Source organism: Gavia stellata, chromosome 4 (assembly GCF_030936135.1).
Source record: "Gavia stellata isolate bGavSte3 chromosome 4, bGavSte3.hap2, whole genome shotgun sequence".
NCBI classification, from domain to species: domain Eukaryota; kingdom Metazoa; phylum Chordata; class Aves; order Gaviiformes; family Gaviidae; genus Gavia; species Gavia stellata.
The window spans coordinates 82497330-82514826 of record NC_082597.1 but is presented as its reverse complement, the minus strand read 5'-3'; the positions used below and the strand labels follow the sequence as shown (position 1 = coordinate 82514826).

Sequence of the window (17497 nt, the reverse complement as noted above, 5' to 3'; positions counted from 1 at the left end):
CATAAAGCACTTTGAATGAAAATGCTTCAAATGGCATAAATTATTATTTCCTTTCCTTTTGTAGTTTTCACTGTGTTGAGAAAACAGTTCTAATGTTTCTGCCTATTTGTATCTTTTTCTTTTGCCTTACCTACCAACATGCAGACAAAAATCTGATTCATGTAGAACTATCTGCTCAGCTCTTGCCGTGACAGAACTGGTGCAGGACACAAAGATCAGAACTTTTACCTAACTTGCCCGTTGCAGAAGCGATCACTACAGTAGAGAGTAATATCCCCAATAAAGAGAGAAAAATAAAAAAGCACCAGTTGGCAGTAATCTAATTCACCTTCCACCTCTACAGTCACCTTAAGCTCTTTTCTTTTTCTTAGTTTGGGTCACAGATTCCTTCCTCTTAATCACCTTCCAAATACCCTTTTTCTGTTTCTTTCCCCTGTGGATTTCTTTGAAATTTTTACTATGATGGTGGACAAGGAAAACCAACAAAGTAAACTTGTATGTATCATTCTGGAGATGATGAGCTCTCTGGGCCTCCGTAGACACCTATCTTCATCACAAGCTTCCACTTAGAAATGATATCTTAACAGTACAGGAAGAATAGTCATCAAGGACAGTCATCACTAAACAGAGAAGGAGGAAGGAAATTTCAGGTCATGGAAGTTGAGTAGCAAACTCTTAAACCTGACCAAAGGATTTAAGGGTTCCATAGCAATGAAGAAGATTACTGGAGGATGAGACACTATCAGAGGCTTGCACTATTGCGGCCTTTTCAATTCATGAAGTGCCATAGCAAGATATACAAAGCTACCCAAAAAATATGTTTTATTTGTTTAAAGAACAAAGATATTGGTTTTTCAAAAGCACCAGGGCTTCAGAAACTCCCCAGCTGCCCAGCTGTTTTTAAACATCTGCTTAGACACAGATGGAAAAACACTCCTATAGGAGTCTTCATTATCTGTGCATCCAGCAACAAGAGAAAATTGAGGAGGGCTTGTAGGACGGCACATTATCTGAGAGCATAGTTCTCACTCCCCAGATGGTCACTGAGGAAGACTGGTTCCTGTATCTTCACCGCATTTCTCCCATTCTTTATGATACCTCTTTTGCCCAAATTCCAGATCAGATGGTTACTTTTCTTTCAGGTGCTTACTTTGGGTTTTGTTGTCAGTGTCGGCTTTTCATCTGGCCAATTCTATCCCCTACTATGGCAGACAGTTTCTTCACTGCATATCTAAACGAGTCTGTCAAGGATTGAATTGCTTAGAAACAGATGTGAAAATTGGCTGCAGAAAAGGTCACCTACTGAGCCTGGTATGAATGAAGACAAACAGGAAAGCACACTAGATCTGAGAAGGAAGCTATAAAACCCCGTGGGCTAGACTGATACCTTCGTCCAAGTAGGATAACAATTTAATGTCCAAATAGTTCTTTGGCTCCCCAGTGGAGCTATTCTAGAGTCAAGTATTATGCCATGTGAGTAAGAATAGGGCAATAGGGTCCAAAAGAAGGAACAGGCTGAACTCTTGTGCCATGACACTAATTGGTTTTCTTCCTTCCTCTGTCTGAGCCAAACGCAATGAACCCAAAGCAAGGCTCCAGTGATGGCGTTGCTTCATGCCATCCTGCTCTTTTTCAGCAGCTACCAACGTTTTCATCACATACTTGGAAATATTTGCCACAACATGTACCTTCTAAATGTGGAGTTTCTAAACTGTGACATATGTTATTACTAATCACACACAAGCCAAGCTTGTAAATGCCCAACTGAGCCTAGACCTCCTGCTACCACTGGTCTTACTGGGCAAAAATAAGACTTTTGAACTTCTGTTCTAAAATCCCTGCAAAAAACATTGCTTAAATCAAGGTTTGATCTTCTGCCTCATCTGCAGTCAAGCGAGGCTTTGTGTACAACAAAAGAGATGTGACCAGATTTTAAATCATCTGTAAATGTGTAAAATAATCCTTGGAATGATTTGGTGGTCTAAAACACCAAGAGCAACTGGGCAAGAGAACCAAACCCAACATTTTTTTCAACCCGCACTTTTAAAGAAACAAACAGCATGCCTAGCTTGATAGAGACAGAAGAAAAGCCAGAAAGAAAAAAATACAATACAGTTCTTGAAAGAGGATTCACAAAAGTGAAGCACGCAAAAGAAGTACGCAAATGAAAAATAAAGACAATTGGTTTTACAATAAGAAAACCATTAGTATCTTCAAGGATCATCAGGGAAAGTATGGCACGTAAAGTTGGAGGAAGGAGGGACAGAACACAGCAGCATCATTCTATAGCAATGTAGACATCTTCATGGAAAATACCTATGGGTTTGTACCACCAGACCCTTTGGGCCTGGAAAAGGTAGTATTAAGAATTCAGCAATCGCTTCTGCAGCACTAGAAATTGCAGCACGTGTGTGTGCCTATCTGTGTCTGAGTCTTCTATGTCTGCGTGCTGTATATGTGCACACGCACACATAAATTCAAGACTTCATCACCTATTATATATGTAGTGCTTGCAGCTAAAAAAAATTAGTCTGTGTGAGTAATAACAACGGAGGTAGATGAGACCAATTTAGTTTCCTTAGTGCAACTCTATTGCACAGGCTGACAGCAAACTTTAGTCTGGTGTTTCCAATTCCTGTTTAACTAATCTAGCAGAAAAAAAAGAAACATTACACACAGTAAAGAGTAGATTGTCATCTCCACATGGGAAAGCAGAACTGGCTCTCCCTCATCAAGAGCTGACTTGAATTTCACGCATGGTTTGTAAGTTGTCTCCTGTAGGTGCTTACATCTTACCAATGCTCAAAATATTCTAAAAAAACCCATTGTGACCACTTCACCAAATGGCAAAAGCCAGCATAGTTCCTTCCACTAGTCACTAACAGAAGTTGAAGAATTGGAGCTCTACGCTTTGCCTTTATAAATTTCTCTGAGATGTTACAGTAAGCAAGGAGTATAATACATAGGCTGTGACTCAGGAAAGCACTTTAAGCTCGTACTTAGGGGAGATTTAAACATGTGGTTGAAGTCATGAGCACATGCAAGCACCTTGTCTGCAAAAGAATGACTTGTAAAAGCTAAATTGGGGCTATGCGCTTAGTCATACAGCGTATACTCTGCTTTAAGCAAAGTCCCAACTGATGCTAGTTAGAGGTTCTGGCAAAAAACAAATGCTTGGTATGGCTTCAGGATGATAAACTCACTCAAAAAGTTCTAAGTACATATAAATATATATATATGAATGACACACCTAATATGCACAGTAAATATACTTATTATACAATACATATATCTTCATAAATATATACACATATATTTATAAAAATGCAGACGTTAATTTGACTTCAATGTAAATATAAAATGTTTTTGATTGTCAGAAAAAGACATTAAATCTTCACAGGACATCTGTTGCAGTATATGCAAATACCAGTATATTAGAAATACACTTATGATGTATTTTTAAATAATCTAGTCCCTAAGTAAATTTCCCATGCCAGATGCTCCTGTGGTGTAAACCAGAATATTTCATTGGCATTTTATGCTGTCTCTAGATGTGAATACACACTTTCATTCAGTAATTTCTGTAACCAGAGGGATAATGGGATCCTTGACAATGTAATTTAAGGTTTACTAGGCAGGCTTTCCTATTGCTGTTTACAAAGTTCTAGCAGCTTGATGATGTGTTTATGGTTTGTTGGAAATTTCGCTAGGACAGTGATGTCCACATGTTACAGTTGACTGACCTGCACACCTTATTCTTGTTCTCAAGTGAGGATTGTATACCATGGTCTTCCTCGACTACTGTATAGTCCATCCCTACATGTGTGTTGGACACATACATACTTCTCAGCACAGATTTATTTCACCTGTATGGCATCTATTCAGTAGGCTCAACACTTCTGAATGTCATTCTGACAGAGCATATGCAGTACTGTGCACACAAGCAAATACACAGTGGTCTTCCCTTCATCAGATAATGGAGGATGGAGCAGAAACCCCGTGGGAGAGACAGTATCTCATAATGAGCTGCTGTCGTTACAGCAAGTCATCCAGCCAACAGCCCTCTCATGAGCAGCCTTTGGAAAAAGAGACTAAAGCTGGAGGTAGGCATCAAGCTCTACGAGTCCTCCTAGTAGGACACACATTTCTCACAAACTGTAGGTTATAACCTTAGCTTTCTTCAGATTTTTGACATCTTTGGGAACACTAATTCAGGATTCCACTTAAGATGCTCATTGCAAAGTTTCTCACACTCAATAAAAGTGCAGAAATGCAGATTATATTACCATAAATAAAATCAATCCAAAGTTTGCTGCATATCCAGGTATACGGTCACTCCATGTCAGCTTCTCCTTTTCATCCTGTGACAAAACACAAAGATAAAATAACAGAAATTAAAGAACTGTACAATAGCAAATATTAGAGTTAGTAAGATCTATTATTGAAAAACATTCTCAGTTCCCCTACTCCCGTTGTGATTTTGAAGACAATTGTAAGATTTAGAACACTGATATTGTAAAGCAGACTTTAATTTGAGAGAAGAGAGTGTAAGAAGGTAAATAAGACATATAGAAAATGTGTGCAAAAATCAGAAAATATCATATGTAACTATGATTTTAATACTTGAAAAAATGTACTCAGCTTTTACTAAATTTTGCAGTGTCAGGAGAAAGCCCCGAGATTCACCTTAACTTACATTTAGGCAAAGCAAGATTCAACCATTTATTTCGAATTGCTTCCTTGTAAAACTTCAGAAGAATAGTGCTTGGGACAGAAATCATGAAAATAATCTTACTACCATTGAACCCAGAGTTTTTGTCTAATGGTTACCTTAGCCAAATGTGGCCCCTGAGATAGTTCTTGCAAAGACACCCCAATCCTTCTCCTGGTACATGGTCTATAGAAGAGAGAGACTATAAAGGCAAGCCCCCTCTGTGATCTTTGCTGCCATCCTTGTTTTCTTCCTGTGCACACAGCATCTCTCTCTTCATTGCATAATTTAAAGCAACTGTGATCAGTGAAATCTAGTAGGCTTTTACTCTCCCCACACAAACCTAACTCCATCTCTAGCAACGTGTACATCTAAAGAAGATATTTGAAAGTGGATATATGTAAGAAATATGATTCCCTCCTCTCAAAATAGGTTTCTTAAAATAATAATAAGGTCATTGCTTTGTTTAAGTTAAACTAAAACTATATAATCAAATTAACTAAGGACACAGAGCCAGCTGCTGTTTGCTTTTCTGTGAACCACCCTTGCTATCCCACGGACTAGTACTTCACTTACTTTGGAGTTAACCTGGAGTTATTCTGAATTTAAATGAATATAAATCAGATTAGCACTCAGGTCAAAGGTTTCAAATAAACCATTTCTAAGGCACAATTGTCCTCAGATAAAAATAAAAATCTGGGAGTATTTTCTCTTTGTAAAAGGCTTTCCCAAAGTATCACTAGGAATACAGTATTTACTCCAAGTGCAGAAACGCAGCCGTGAATTTTCTAATGGAGTTCACTGGGATGTGGAATTAGATTGAAGACATGATCCTGTCTACACATCCATTGCCATTGTGGTGATGCCTCAAACACTGTGGGAAGTAGTATTACTCAGCATCCCCTCTTCTCAGCTCAGCTGTTCAGACAGACAAGTTAAGCGTGTCTCCTTCGGGAGAATGCTGGCAGGACTGGGCCATAGCAAACCGAAGCAGAAGTACAAATAATTTGGCCCAATGTATGCAGTACGTAAATAGTCCATACAGTACATAAACGGAGTCCATCATTTAGCTGGAAGGCTACTTTAAAAAGCTTTTCTGTGAAAGCACAGATGCATTTCATTTCATTTTGGCTTTTACCACTCAGCAGTTATACAGGACATAAAGAAGGTCTAAGTGATTATACTCCAAGAAGGCCTGAAGGACATCATGTCTAACAATTTCACTGGGGGAAAAACACTGAAGAAGCAAAACAGGAGAATGAGTTAATGCTAGCCAAAGCAGTTAAAAGAAAGAAGAAAAACTTTTGTAATCATACAGAGGTGGAAAGTAAAAATTCTGATTTATACAAAAGGGCCAGAAAGAGGCAAAAATGACCAAGAAAATTACTTCAAAAAATCTCTCTAGCAGTAAGAATTTTGGAAAATAAGAAATAGTAATATCAAGATCAAACTTTCACGTATCATGTATCATGCTCACCAAAGCCTGAGTGGCAAAGTGACTAAGGTTTTTCATGCTTTGGGGGTTTTTTTGTTTGGCATTTCTGGTGATGTAAGACATTTACTGTATTTTGAAACATCAGCCAGGATTCTGACACGATCTACTGGCTTTCCAAACCAAGAAAAAAAATCACATGCTGGAAGATTCCTGATAACACTTCAGCAACTTACAAAACTGAGAAACCAGGGAATACCTTAAGAAACAGTTGTCCATTATGAAAAAGAAGTAGCTATTTGCCCTGTTTGCCCTACCCCTTTTTTTCTCGCCTTTTTTTTTTTTTTTTTTTAGTGAAATAGAACTGGATAGTTACAGGGAAGAAAAATAAAAACTAGGAAAATTGAGCAATGATTGACATGTACATTTAGAAATGAATATCAGAAGTTAAGGTGTGCCTAAGCCTACATTTTTAGGCATTAAGAGATATTAGGATTAACCCATTTAAGGGTCCCAACTTCAGGAGAGTTTAAGGACTGCAGTTATTAGAGTGTTTGCCCTCTTTAATCTCAACATGTGTGTTAAGAACACAGAGGCATCTAACATCACCAGTCATTTTGGAAGCCCTAAGTTTAGCAGCTAAACACTTGTTTTACATAAATTATTGCTTTTCAAAAGCACTTTGTGCCTGATGAGTTCAACAAAATAAGTTCCTGAAATAAAGATTTAAAAACATAACTGATTCTTAAAATTTCAATTTATTACTGGGAATAGCTAAACGAAATATGGACTGTCCATCCTCAAGAGGATAGGGGGAGAAATTAAGATGAAAAAGCTTCTGAGTTGGGGTAAAGACAGGAAGATAACTTACCGACTGCTATCACGTACAAACTAGACTTGACTTGGGGAAAATCAATTTAATTTATCACTATTTAAAATAGATTTGGATGGTGAGAAATAAAAACAAAACTAAAAACTCCTTCCACTTTGCCTCCCTCCCAACTTCTTCCCAGGGCCAAGTTCATTCCTCCATTCTGGACTCCTCTACTTCCCTCCCCAAGCGGTGGAGGAGGATGGGGAATGGTGGGTTATGGGGTCAGTCCATAACAGCTCCTCTCTGCTCCTTCCTCCTCACACTGTTCTCCTGCTCTGTCATGGGTCCTTCCATGGGCTGCAGTCCTTCAGGATAAACTTGCTCCACTGTGGGCTCTCCAGGGGCTGCAGTTCCTTCAGGAAATAGCCACCCACTCCAGCATGGGGTCCTCCACAGGCTGCAGTGTGGGTATCTGCTCCATGGTGGCCCTCTCCATGGGCTGCAGGGAAATACCTGCTCCACCATGGTCTCTCCAGGGGCTGCAGGGGAATTTCTGCTCCAGCACCTTGTGCACCTCCTCCCCTTCTCCTGCTCTCACGTTGGTGCTCACAGGGCTGTTTCTCACACTTTTTCCCCTCTCTCCTCGCTGCCAGGCAGCATTTTACCCATTCTTACGCATGCTTTCCCAGAGGTGCCTCCTTCTTGCCAAAGGGCTCAGCTGTGCCGCACACAGTGGGTCTGTTGGAGAGGCCCCGGTCGCTTCTCACAGAAGCCACCCCTGCAGCCACCACTGCCAGTGCCAGGGCACCAGCACCCAGTACATCTATGGTGTCGGAGCAATGGCAAATCACATTTGCTTTTGAACACTGAACAAGGCAATGCAGGTTGAACATGAGCTCAGAGGAGTGCCAGACACTTCGGCAGTGCTTTCCCAGTCTCTTCTTGCAACGAATGACACCAAAGGGGAAATTAGGAAGAGGAGAGAGGAGAGGGTGTGCATGGGAAAGGACAAGTGGATAAAGGAAGGAAGAGAAGATCAGTATGCCATCTAGTCAGCTTTCTCTTTCATGCATGTGCTTCCTTTAACCTGAGGTGACTTTGCCATGAGTTTGCCATTCTCTGTAGCACCTAGCCAAAGGGAGATTGGAACAACACGCCTGAGTTGCTGCACCATTATGAGAAGAAAGACAAAGCGGATGAAAATATTACTGAGTTACTTAGCACACATGGCACAAACCAAATTCTGAAATTTAAATCAATATAGAAGGCAGCTGAAAGATACTTTCTGTTGCAGCTCTTGCTAAGAAAACCAAATCTGTAAATTCGCTTGGTATTTTCTATCGCACCTGATTCTACTCTCTGGCAATAGTGCCATCTAGCCGCTAAAAGACTGTACTGTGAGGTGTCAAGAACACCTTGTCTGCGTTCAAAACATTGCACTCGCACACTGCAGCAAGTGTGGTTTATTCTGTTAGTGGCATACAGTCATAGATTTCTCATAGGATATGGCACGTACCCCATTCTAATCAATAACGTGCATTACAGAACATTGCCTAGATTTTAGATAGGGGTAGGAAAGCTTTCCTGAAGGTTGATGAAAACTCAGCCAAGCAGGCAGGGAGTCTCTCTGGAGCAGTCCAAGAGGCGTATGCATTTATTGACGTAACAAGATGAAAATGATCATCTGAAGAACAATCTCAATGACGGATACATTAGACTGTGGAATATTCCCCAAGAGAAACTGTATTGCAGGGAAATATTTATATGCAGACAGATAACTTCACGATAGAGATTACATTCTTGTGGTGAACAAGACAAACTAAAAGATATATTTTAAAATATTTCTTTCAGTTTCTTTAAATACAGTGATGTATTTGCAATTGTATTGGAGGAAAACATAGCTGATGTTCTGGGTGTAGTGATGCATTCCTGTTTTAATGTTTAATGTGGTGTATAATGTGTTCCATGCAGCAATACAATTCTTTCCTATTAGAAAATAAAAAATAAAATTAAAAAAAAAAATCAGAAAAGAAAAAAAAAATTAAGCACCATCTAGGTTTTGGTGAATGGTTTCTTTCTTTACGAGTTACCTAACATGGCAAAGATCCAACCGGTGCAGCTCTGCATCCTCAGGTGAGTCTCTGAGCTGTGGAAACCTGGAAATATACTACACTTGGACAGCAGCGAGCAGCTTTGTGAAAACAGTTCTATGTTTCTCTGTGAATTAAACCGCAGCCAGTTTGCTCAGATCACAAGTATTTCAGTTATTTATTTATGTTTTCCCCACAAGACAACACCTCCTCAAAGCAGGTGGTTCTAAGCATCAGCCATGCCAGCTCAACCTGCGCTTGGGGAGTAAAGCAACATACCTTATCTCTTCTGCATCCTGCTTTGTAACTCCAGTTCTGAAATTCAGGCTCTTCAGTGCGGTTGCACCTGGGCAACCCCAATGACTTCACTGGACTTGCACAGAGCTGCAATAATTGACTGGAACTTAGTAAAAGATGCTCAGGGAAGAACAGAATCCAGGAGCCCTCTCTCTTGGCTTCCTAAGGTCTTGCACAGCTAGCAACTGCAAAAAGCTGCAAAATTATATTTCCGATGACAAAATCCAGAAGCTTATCTCAAAGTATGCCCAGGAGGCATCAAACAAGTAAATGTCATTTTTATAACTGTGCTTTTCTTACTAGAAACAAAAGCCTTAGTTTGTGTAAAAACTGTATTCAAATGAGCATCTAGAAACAAGAATTGTGGTGTCGGATACAGCTCTTCTGTATTTGAGAAACACCCAAAAGACTGCATGTGTGTTGCAGCCTCAAGACAAGGAATGAAATCACCAAATCACCGAATCACAGAATGATAGGGGTTGGAAGGGACCTCTGGAGATCATCTAGTCCAACCCGCCCCGCCAGAGCAGGGTCACCTAAAGCAGGTTGCACAGGAATGTGTCCAGGCGAGTTTTTAATATCTCCAGAGAAGGAGACTCCACAACCTCTCTGGGCAGCCTGTTCCAGTGCTCTGCCACCCTCAAAGGAAAGAAGGTCCTCCTCATGTTTAGATGGAACTTCCTATGACCAAGTTTGTGCCCGTTACCTCGTGTCCTGTCCCTGGACCACGGAAAAAAGACAGGCCCCATCCCCCTGGCACCCACCCCTTTAGTATTTATAAACATTAATAAGATCCCCCCTCAGTCTTCTCTTCTCCAGACTAAAAAGACCCAAGTCTCTCAGCCTTTCCCCATAAGAAAGATGTTCCAGTCCCCTAATCATCTTTGTAGCCCTTTGCTGCACCCCCTCCAGCAGTTCCCTGTCCTTCTTGAACCAGGGAGCCCAGAACTGGACACAGCACTCCAGATGTGGCCTCACCAAGGCAGGGTAGAGGGGGAGGATAACCTCCCTCACCCTGCTAGCCACACTCTCTCTGATGCACCCCAGGATGCCATCAGCCTTCTTGGCCCCAAGGGCACACTGCTGGCTCATGGCCATCCTGTTGTCCCCCAGGACTCCCAGGTCCCTTTCCACAGAGCTGCCCTCCAGCAGGTCAGCCCCTAACCTGCACTGATGTGTGGGGTTATTCCCCCCCAGGTGCAGTACCCTACACTTGCCTTTGTTGAATTTCATAAGGTTCCTCTCTGCCCAACTCTCCAGCCTGTCCAGGTCACGCTGAATGGCAGCGCAGCCTTCCCGTGTGTCCACCACTCCTCCCAGTTTTGTGTCATCAGCAAACTTGCTGAGGGCACAGTATATCCCTTCATCCAGGTCACTGACGAATGTATTGAACAGGATTGGACCCAGTACTGACCCCTGGGGAACACCCCTTTTTACAGACCTCAAGCTCAGATGAGCTGCTTCTGAAATAACGGTTCCCTATAATTTTACTTTGGGCATGAAATAAGATAAGGGCAAGGAGAAAAGGATACTTCAGAGCTATTTGGAGATTAAAAGAAGTTAAGAGCCAGAAAAAGGCTGCAGCACAGGCTGTTTTGGAAGACAGTTGATTCCAAGGTGGCAACACAAAAGGAGGAACAATCAAGGCACATAAGCATTTCTGGTATCTTGCAGTGGCCCACAATGGTAATTACAGCTAAGAAACCCTTTGGACAACTTCACGGAACTGTTCCAGCCTGTATTAGGGACCCCTGGCCCTCAAACTTCTAAGAGGAAAGACAAAACCGCTGCCACCCTGAGCATCCGCCAATGCGTGTGTCCACCCCAGTCTGAATCTGTCCCTGGGAGTTCTACCTTCACACTCCCATGGAAGCTGAAAGAGCTTTTGGTTGAAGACACATTAAAAGAGAGAACAATGTTTTCTATGCTTCTCACTTAGAAAGCAGTAAGGACATTTTAAAAGTAAAGATGGCTCTGTTTTGTGAGCAATGTTCTGTTTCAGACTTGCACATGGAAAATGAACTGCCAAGACTCATTTGGAGCCAGCTGAAGGACTGCAAAACCTTTAATTAAAAACTTTTTTGCTGTCTTTGAAACATGCAGAATAGCACAGACACTCTGATAGCTTTCAGTGGAGCTTAATGGACACACTCTAAATCATTTGTGGAAGCAACGCAGAACAGACAGCTAGGAGAAGTGTGTGCAAGGCTCAGTACTAGGATCATGGAAATTAATGGAATTTAAGGCTAAGCAAGGTTATTGTTAAACCATCCAGTCTTGGTCTCCTTTGTAACCACAGAACTTCCTTGAGGTGATTTTTGCCATAAGGCTAATAAATGTGTTTTAACTAACATACCTTTTAGAGAAACCTCTAATCACAGCTCGAGCATTTCTGTGATGAACAGTCAGTAACAAGCCTGATTAGGTCATTCCAATGGCTAATTATCCTAGCTATTGAAAATGTATGGCTTATTTCCAGGCTGAATTTGCCTATCTGCTTCTTCCAGTCTTGGCATTTAGCTGCAACTTTGTCAGTTAAGCTCATCTACTGGCAGATTTTTGGTTGTGGCTGTAGGTTCTTACAGCCTGTGATCAGGCCACCTCTTGGCTTTTCTGCTAGCTTAGACCACTCAGTCAGAATGGGAACAACCAGTCAAGCCCACAACTGTGTTTCTTCCCCCGTGATGTGATTGGGAAGAAATCTCCCACTAGCTACAGCCCTGACATAGGCCTTTCACATAACAAGGCTTATGAAAGTGTGCGTGAGTAGCCATGTCCCATCCCTTCAGACATCCAGGATATCATCCTCAATATACACACATGCACTTCCCTTCAGACATCCAGGATATCATCCTCAAGATACACACATGCACATCCCTTCGGATATCATCCTCAAGATACACACATGCACATCCCTTCAGACATCCAAGATATCATCCTCAAGATACACACCTGCACATCCATCCAGACACAGGATGCGGTGGTTACTGTGTTAGGTGAGGGTCATACTTCCAGTCACGGAGCACAAGGAATGCTGGTGGAAAAGACGACACCAGCCTCTTTTCTGTCAACAGAGGTGCTGGCAGAATAGAGGAAAGGATCTGCTAATCCAAGTACTTTCTAGTCCTTATCGGTCTTAACACTATGTTCTGAACTTTCTCCAATTATATATATGTGTGTTCATGTGCATTTATATTGCTTGACATATATATACACCCACTTAAGTGTGTGTGTGTGTGTATATGTATATCACATGTATGCAACGAATACCTTGATAAAAACTAGCCCTGATTATTAAATCAGAACTGAGAGCTGAGCTACAGTTCATAGATGAAATCTGTTATCAAAGTTCTCCAAGGCATGGTGAATGCGGCCGTTTGCCCAACCGTGCCAGTACTGCTGGAATAAGGGTAAGCTACAACACGCCAACTAGATTTCTTACTGATTTTTCCCTCTGCAGCAACAGCAGGTACCTAGACTATATCAGGAGATAACTGTTAGCTGTAGGGGTTGTTAGACAGGTAGGGTCAGAAGATCTCAGAATCACATACACATATGGCAATGTTACAGAAGATTCTACCTTCATTTCAAAGATAAAAAAATTAATGCCCCTTGCAGTAGTTTCAGGGAAATATTTCAAGCTGCTTCATTCACTTAGAAATAATGACAAAAGGCTGGAGGTCTGCTACCACTGTAATTTAAATTTGTAAAGCTAGACTTGGTTAATTTAATACACTGTAGTTTATTCAGAAATAAAACTGGTTCCTTTCTCTGCTGTATTTAAAACTTATTTTGCCTTTGATACTCATCTTAATGCATCAAGTGCATTGTAGCATATTGCAGTCGTTAGTGTGTAAATGGCATTAAGGTGCTTAGTCTTTATATCACTGTTTAAAATCAACTTCTTGATATTTACATATGGTTCAAGTGAAAACTGGCAGCACTTCTTTTTTTTACGATCACAGTTTAACATATGGCTTTACAAGTATGAATTATTTATGTAAACTTGAAGCCATTCAGAACATTACCAGAAAAACACTATAATTTACACAAACAATAGGGTTACATCTGTAGTCATAAATATTCATTGTTTATCAATGCTCTTTGTAGGTGATTAATAAATCATAATGAGTCTGATCCTGAGAAGGCAAAGGGCCAGATGTACAAATACACTTAGACATCTGGTGGGATTTCCAAAGCAACTGACTGACAATGGTACGCAGGTCTGTCATAGTGGGGAAGACGGTAGTGGAATGCCATGAGGGGTTATCCTGTTACCTGCTCAATTTTATTTTTTTTAGTGTAACTCCTGAACTTTCTCAAAGAAGGTAGTGAAATGCCACACATGGCTTTAAAATATACTTATATAAATACAGTCATGCATAAGGAAGACAGATTCTGAGCCAGACATGTGCCTACTTTAATTTGTGTGACTAGATCAATTCAATACGCTTTGATGTTGACTAGACACAGACCTATTGGGCACATTAAACAGAGGGAGAACAAGGTGAGTTTCAAAGACTGGCTTCAGAAAAAAAATCAGTTATCAGCAGTACTCACTACCTTACATTGTCCTGCAGTTAACTGGATGTGCAACCACCTTGCCCCCTAAAATCCTGAGCACCGTTACTCTAATAGTCAATCTGGTTTCACACTTTCTCATGTAAACTGTGAACATCTGATAGAGAAGTTAATGGAATAATAAACACAGCACATTTCAAAACAATGTATCCAGTGTAATTTTTCAGAAAAAAAAAAATTACTTTTTACTACTTCCCATAACTCAGTACTATTTTAATATTGGCAGTGATTTTAAAAGTTTCTCTCTGTAAGTTATTTTAAGTACAGGACTATCTTCTCTGTGTAAGTCCTTTTAAAAGGTGTCGGTTACACAATCAAATACCCAACTACTTGCAGTATCTCTCCCTAGAATACAAAAAGGTGCAAAATTATGTTATCTTTTGTAACTTCAAGTCTATTTGCCTCAGACAGATAACAGTTTACCTGAAATTTATCTGTAAAATCACTCATTTAGTCACTGTTAAACACTTTAATATAAGCAACTTGGGCCCAATGGAACTAAGCCAGTTGGCAAATTTGCAATTTTCAAAGCTTGAATTACAATTCTTTATGTGGGAGTCTCTTAGCAACTTTTAATAATCTTGTTACTTCTCTAAACTACATGTATTAGTTCACTTAATGTGAAGGGAACACAATTAAAAAATTTAACTAAGCATATGATTTCAGTTCTGGATGAGATGTATTTAGTGCTAGACTCTGAGGAAAGATGTCCTTCCTACATTTTCTTGAAGCTTGTATGGCCCAAATCAGTGTCCTAGCTTGAAGAATCTGGGCTGAAATTCTTGCTCCTGTGAAATCAGTCACAAAAGTGACTTCAGTGAAGCAGAATCTCACCCCAAGGCTTTGGCAGTGCACACTTAAAATCAGATTCTCCATTGTCTTACACCACATGAAGTCACTTATCCCCACAAAAAGTGGGAGAAAAAGGCATGTAACACATTATTGGTTTCCTCTGTTTGCAATTTCAAATTTAGCTTACACAAACTGTGAATGATCACACCAACAGCAGAGGAGAGTGAGTGGTGTAAATTTTAGTAACGTTTTTAAGTTGGTAATGAAATGTTTGAGAAGCAGGGAAAGAATTAAAAAGGGATGTGGTTATGCTAGATTCTTTCCCTGACTCCAGAGCATTTATTACCAGCTGTAAAATGTTAATTAAGTTTGTATTCTAACATTTGAATATGCTATAAAAATTGACACTCCATTGCAGAACACAATCTACAAAGGCAAACTTTTGCCAGCAATATACGGATGACGTGCAGAGAAGAGTTCTGGGTAAGAAATCAACAAATGGAAGACAGAAAGGATGGGGAGGGGTCCAAGAGCAAAGCTGCCTTCAGCTCTCTCCAAGTCTGCTCCAAAAAGGACACGTTTCAGAGGTACAGGAGTCCTGCCCCTGTGCTTTCTCCTGCTGAGCCATTCTACCTGGCTGTTTAAAGCCAGACAGTGAAATTTATTGGTGTACCATTTCTGCATTATCTCTTTAACCAATACTAGATATGCGTCACTATACCGTGAGCACACAAAATGAACAAGGACTGGGAGGTGGGAAACAGAGACACCAGATATGTTACATGGACAGAAGCAGAATAAAGGAGGAAGATTCTCACAAAGCCTCACTTCGGTAATAGCGGGCGTAATTGTTACTGGCTTCCTCTGCAGTCAGTGCAGAAAGAGGCACTTCCAGAGGGAAGAGCCAGAGAGTCCAACCTGGCTCGTGGTCTGAGCCCATGTCTAGGAAGAGTATTTCTTTTGGTGGATTATGGAGAAAGTCTGTATTGAGTAGATATCCATAACGAACACCCCAGTATCTTCTCTCACACACACAGACACAGCCTCCCCCCAAAACCCGATGCGGGAGTGGAAGAGTCTAGAATAGTAAGAAAGAGATGTCAATGAAACACTGAAAGGCAAAGATAGAAATCAGACATTAATGGACTTGGAAGAGTAATGAGAGACATACATTATGGTACGATTAGCATTATCTTTAGACTTTTGAGAGCTGTGATTTCATGGAATTACAACCATCAGTGTTCGTATCAGTTTTCATTTTTCCAGAATGTAAATTCAATGATAAATTTATTTTTGTACATTATATACATTTTTGACATTATAAAATTGGTAGTCATTTCTCATGAAGTACAATACTTCCCAGTGCTCCCAAAGCTAGAGTTTCAAACCACCTGGTCACTTTATTTTTTGGTTGGGTTTTGGGGGTTTTTTTTGCAATACAAGAGGGTAGAGGTATTAGACCAAAGCTGACTGACAAGCACATCTTAACTGCTTTCCACTAAGCCAACAACAGCTTTCATAGAAAGCTGTTTACATGTCCCAGTTCTAAATATAAGATGGAAAGCAAAAATTCCTAGCACTCTAATTCCAAATCCTTTCTGATTTCCAAACAGGGAAATAATAACTACCCATACGCTAGGCTGAATTAGGTAATATTTATTCAAGTTGTATATATGCGCTAAAACTGTGTAGAAAACACACAAAGATCTCCAGGGAGCTCCTTCCCACCAGCATCCCAGATCATTCGCCTTTTTTTTTTTTAAGAAATAGTGTTGGTAGTTGGCAGTAAAATGTAGATCAGTTGAAAGTTGCCTTGAAATGCCCCAGTCGGATTTAATATAAAACAAGTTGGCAAAATTGGAAACAGAGAGTATCAATGTTTCACATTCCATTCTCTTGAAAATGCTTGTCTGATTCTTTCCTATCCTTAACAAAAATGGAGTAGGTATACCAACAAAATAAATTTCTGTAGTCCCATACCAGAAAAACGTTGGAAGTAGTGGCAATCTATACATGAAACTGTGATGTAGTATCTAGTCAGAGATCTGTATACTGTTTGTCCTATATTTAACATAGCAATGACTTTGAAAGTCACGTCAGTTGCATTTGCAGATGATACTAAATTAGGAGACGTTGTGAATAGTGAAGAGGAGAGAGACTTAAATACTGGGCTCTTGAGAAGTCAGAAATACAAGCATGAAGTAGAACGAGATTCAGGTAGGACAAATTAAGGCTGATGGAACTAGGAAAACAATTAGAAACAGCAATAATGCTCAGCAAAGAAAAAAGTGATATTAAATAGATTCTTGAAAAGCAACGAGTTACTGCATGAAGATGAATCTGCAGAGAATAGAAATGGTCATAATTTCTACTTGTGTCATCCTCACAGGTAGTGAAAAGATGAATGTTTTACAGCATGCACAATCTGCATGGGAGTAAATTCAACGTACTTGAATTCCACAGAGTGAACTGAGAGAGTGGCATGAAAAAATCAGCCCTCTAATGCATTGGGTTAAAAAAACCTTCATCGTTCACATATAGCGAGGTATGAGGCTGCATTTATGTCAGAGACTTGCTCGAAGTCCCTATACAAAGCTGAAGACTTTCTGAACTTCTGGTGCTGTCACAGGAAGCGGACAAGATCCTGTTACTAAGATTATTCATAAACTAGGTCATTTAGCTATGCTGTGGGGAAAGGAACAGAAAAACTTAGGAGAAATAGACACTTTCCAATCTGAGGCAGGGCTACAAGGGAGACCTGTTGTGCAGCATTTTATTGC

At 40.3% G+C, this 17497-nt stretch overlaps 1 protein-coding gene across 1 annotated transcript in view; it reads right to left on the bottom strand.

Moving 5' to 3' along the window:
* Nucleotides 1–17497, bottom strand: part of ANO2 (anoctamin 2) — a 195485-nt gene that overhangs the window by 40543 nt on the left and 137445 nt on the right. The window contains exon 15 of the mRNA XM_059816887.1: nt 4287–4361. Coding sequence (XP_059672870.1) covers nt 4287–4361 — 75 coding nt within the window. The remainder of the gene's footprint in view (nt 1–4286; nt 4362–17497) is intronic.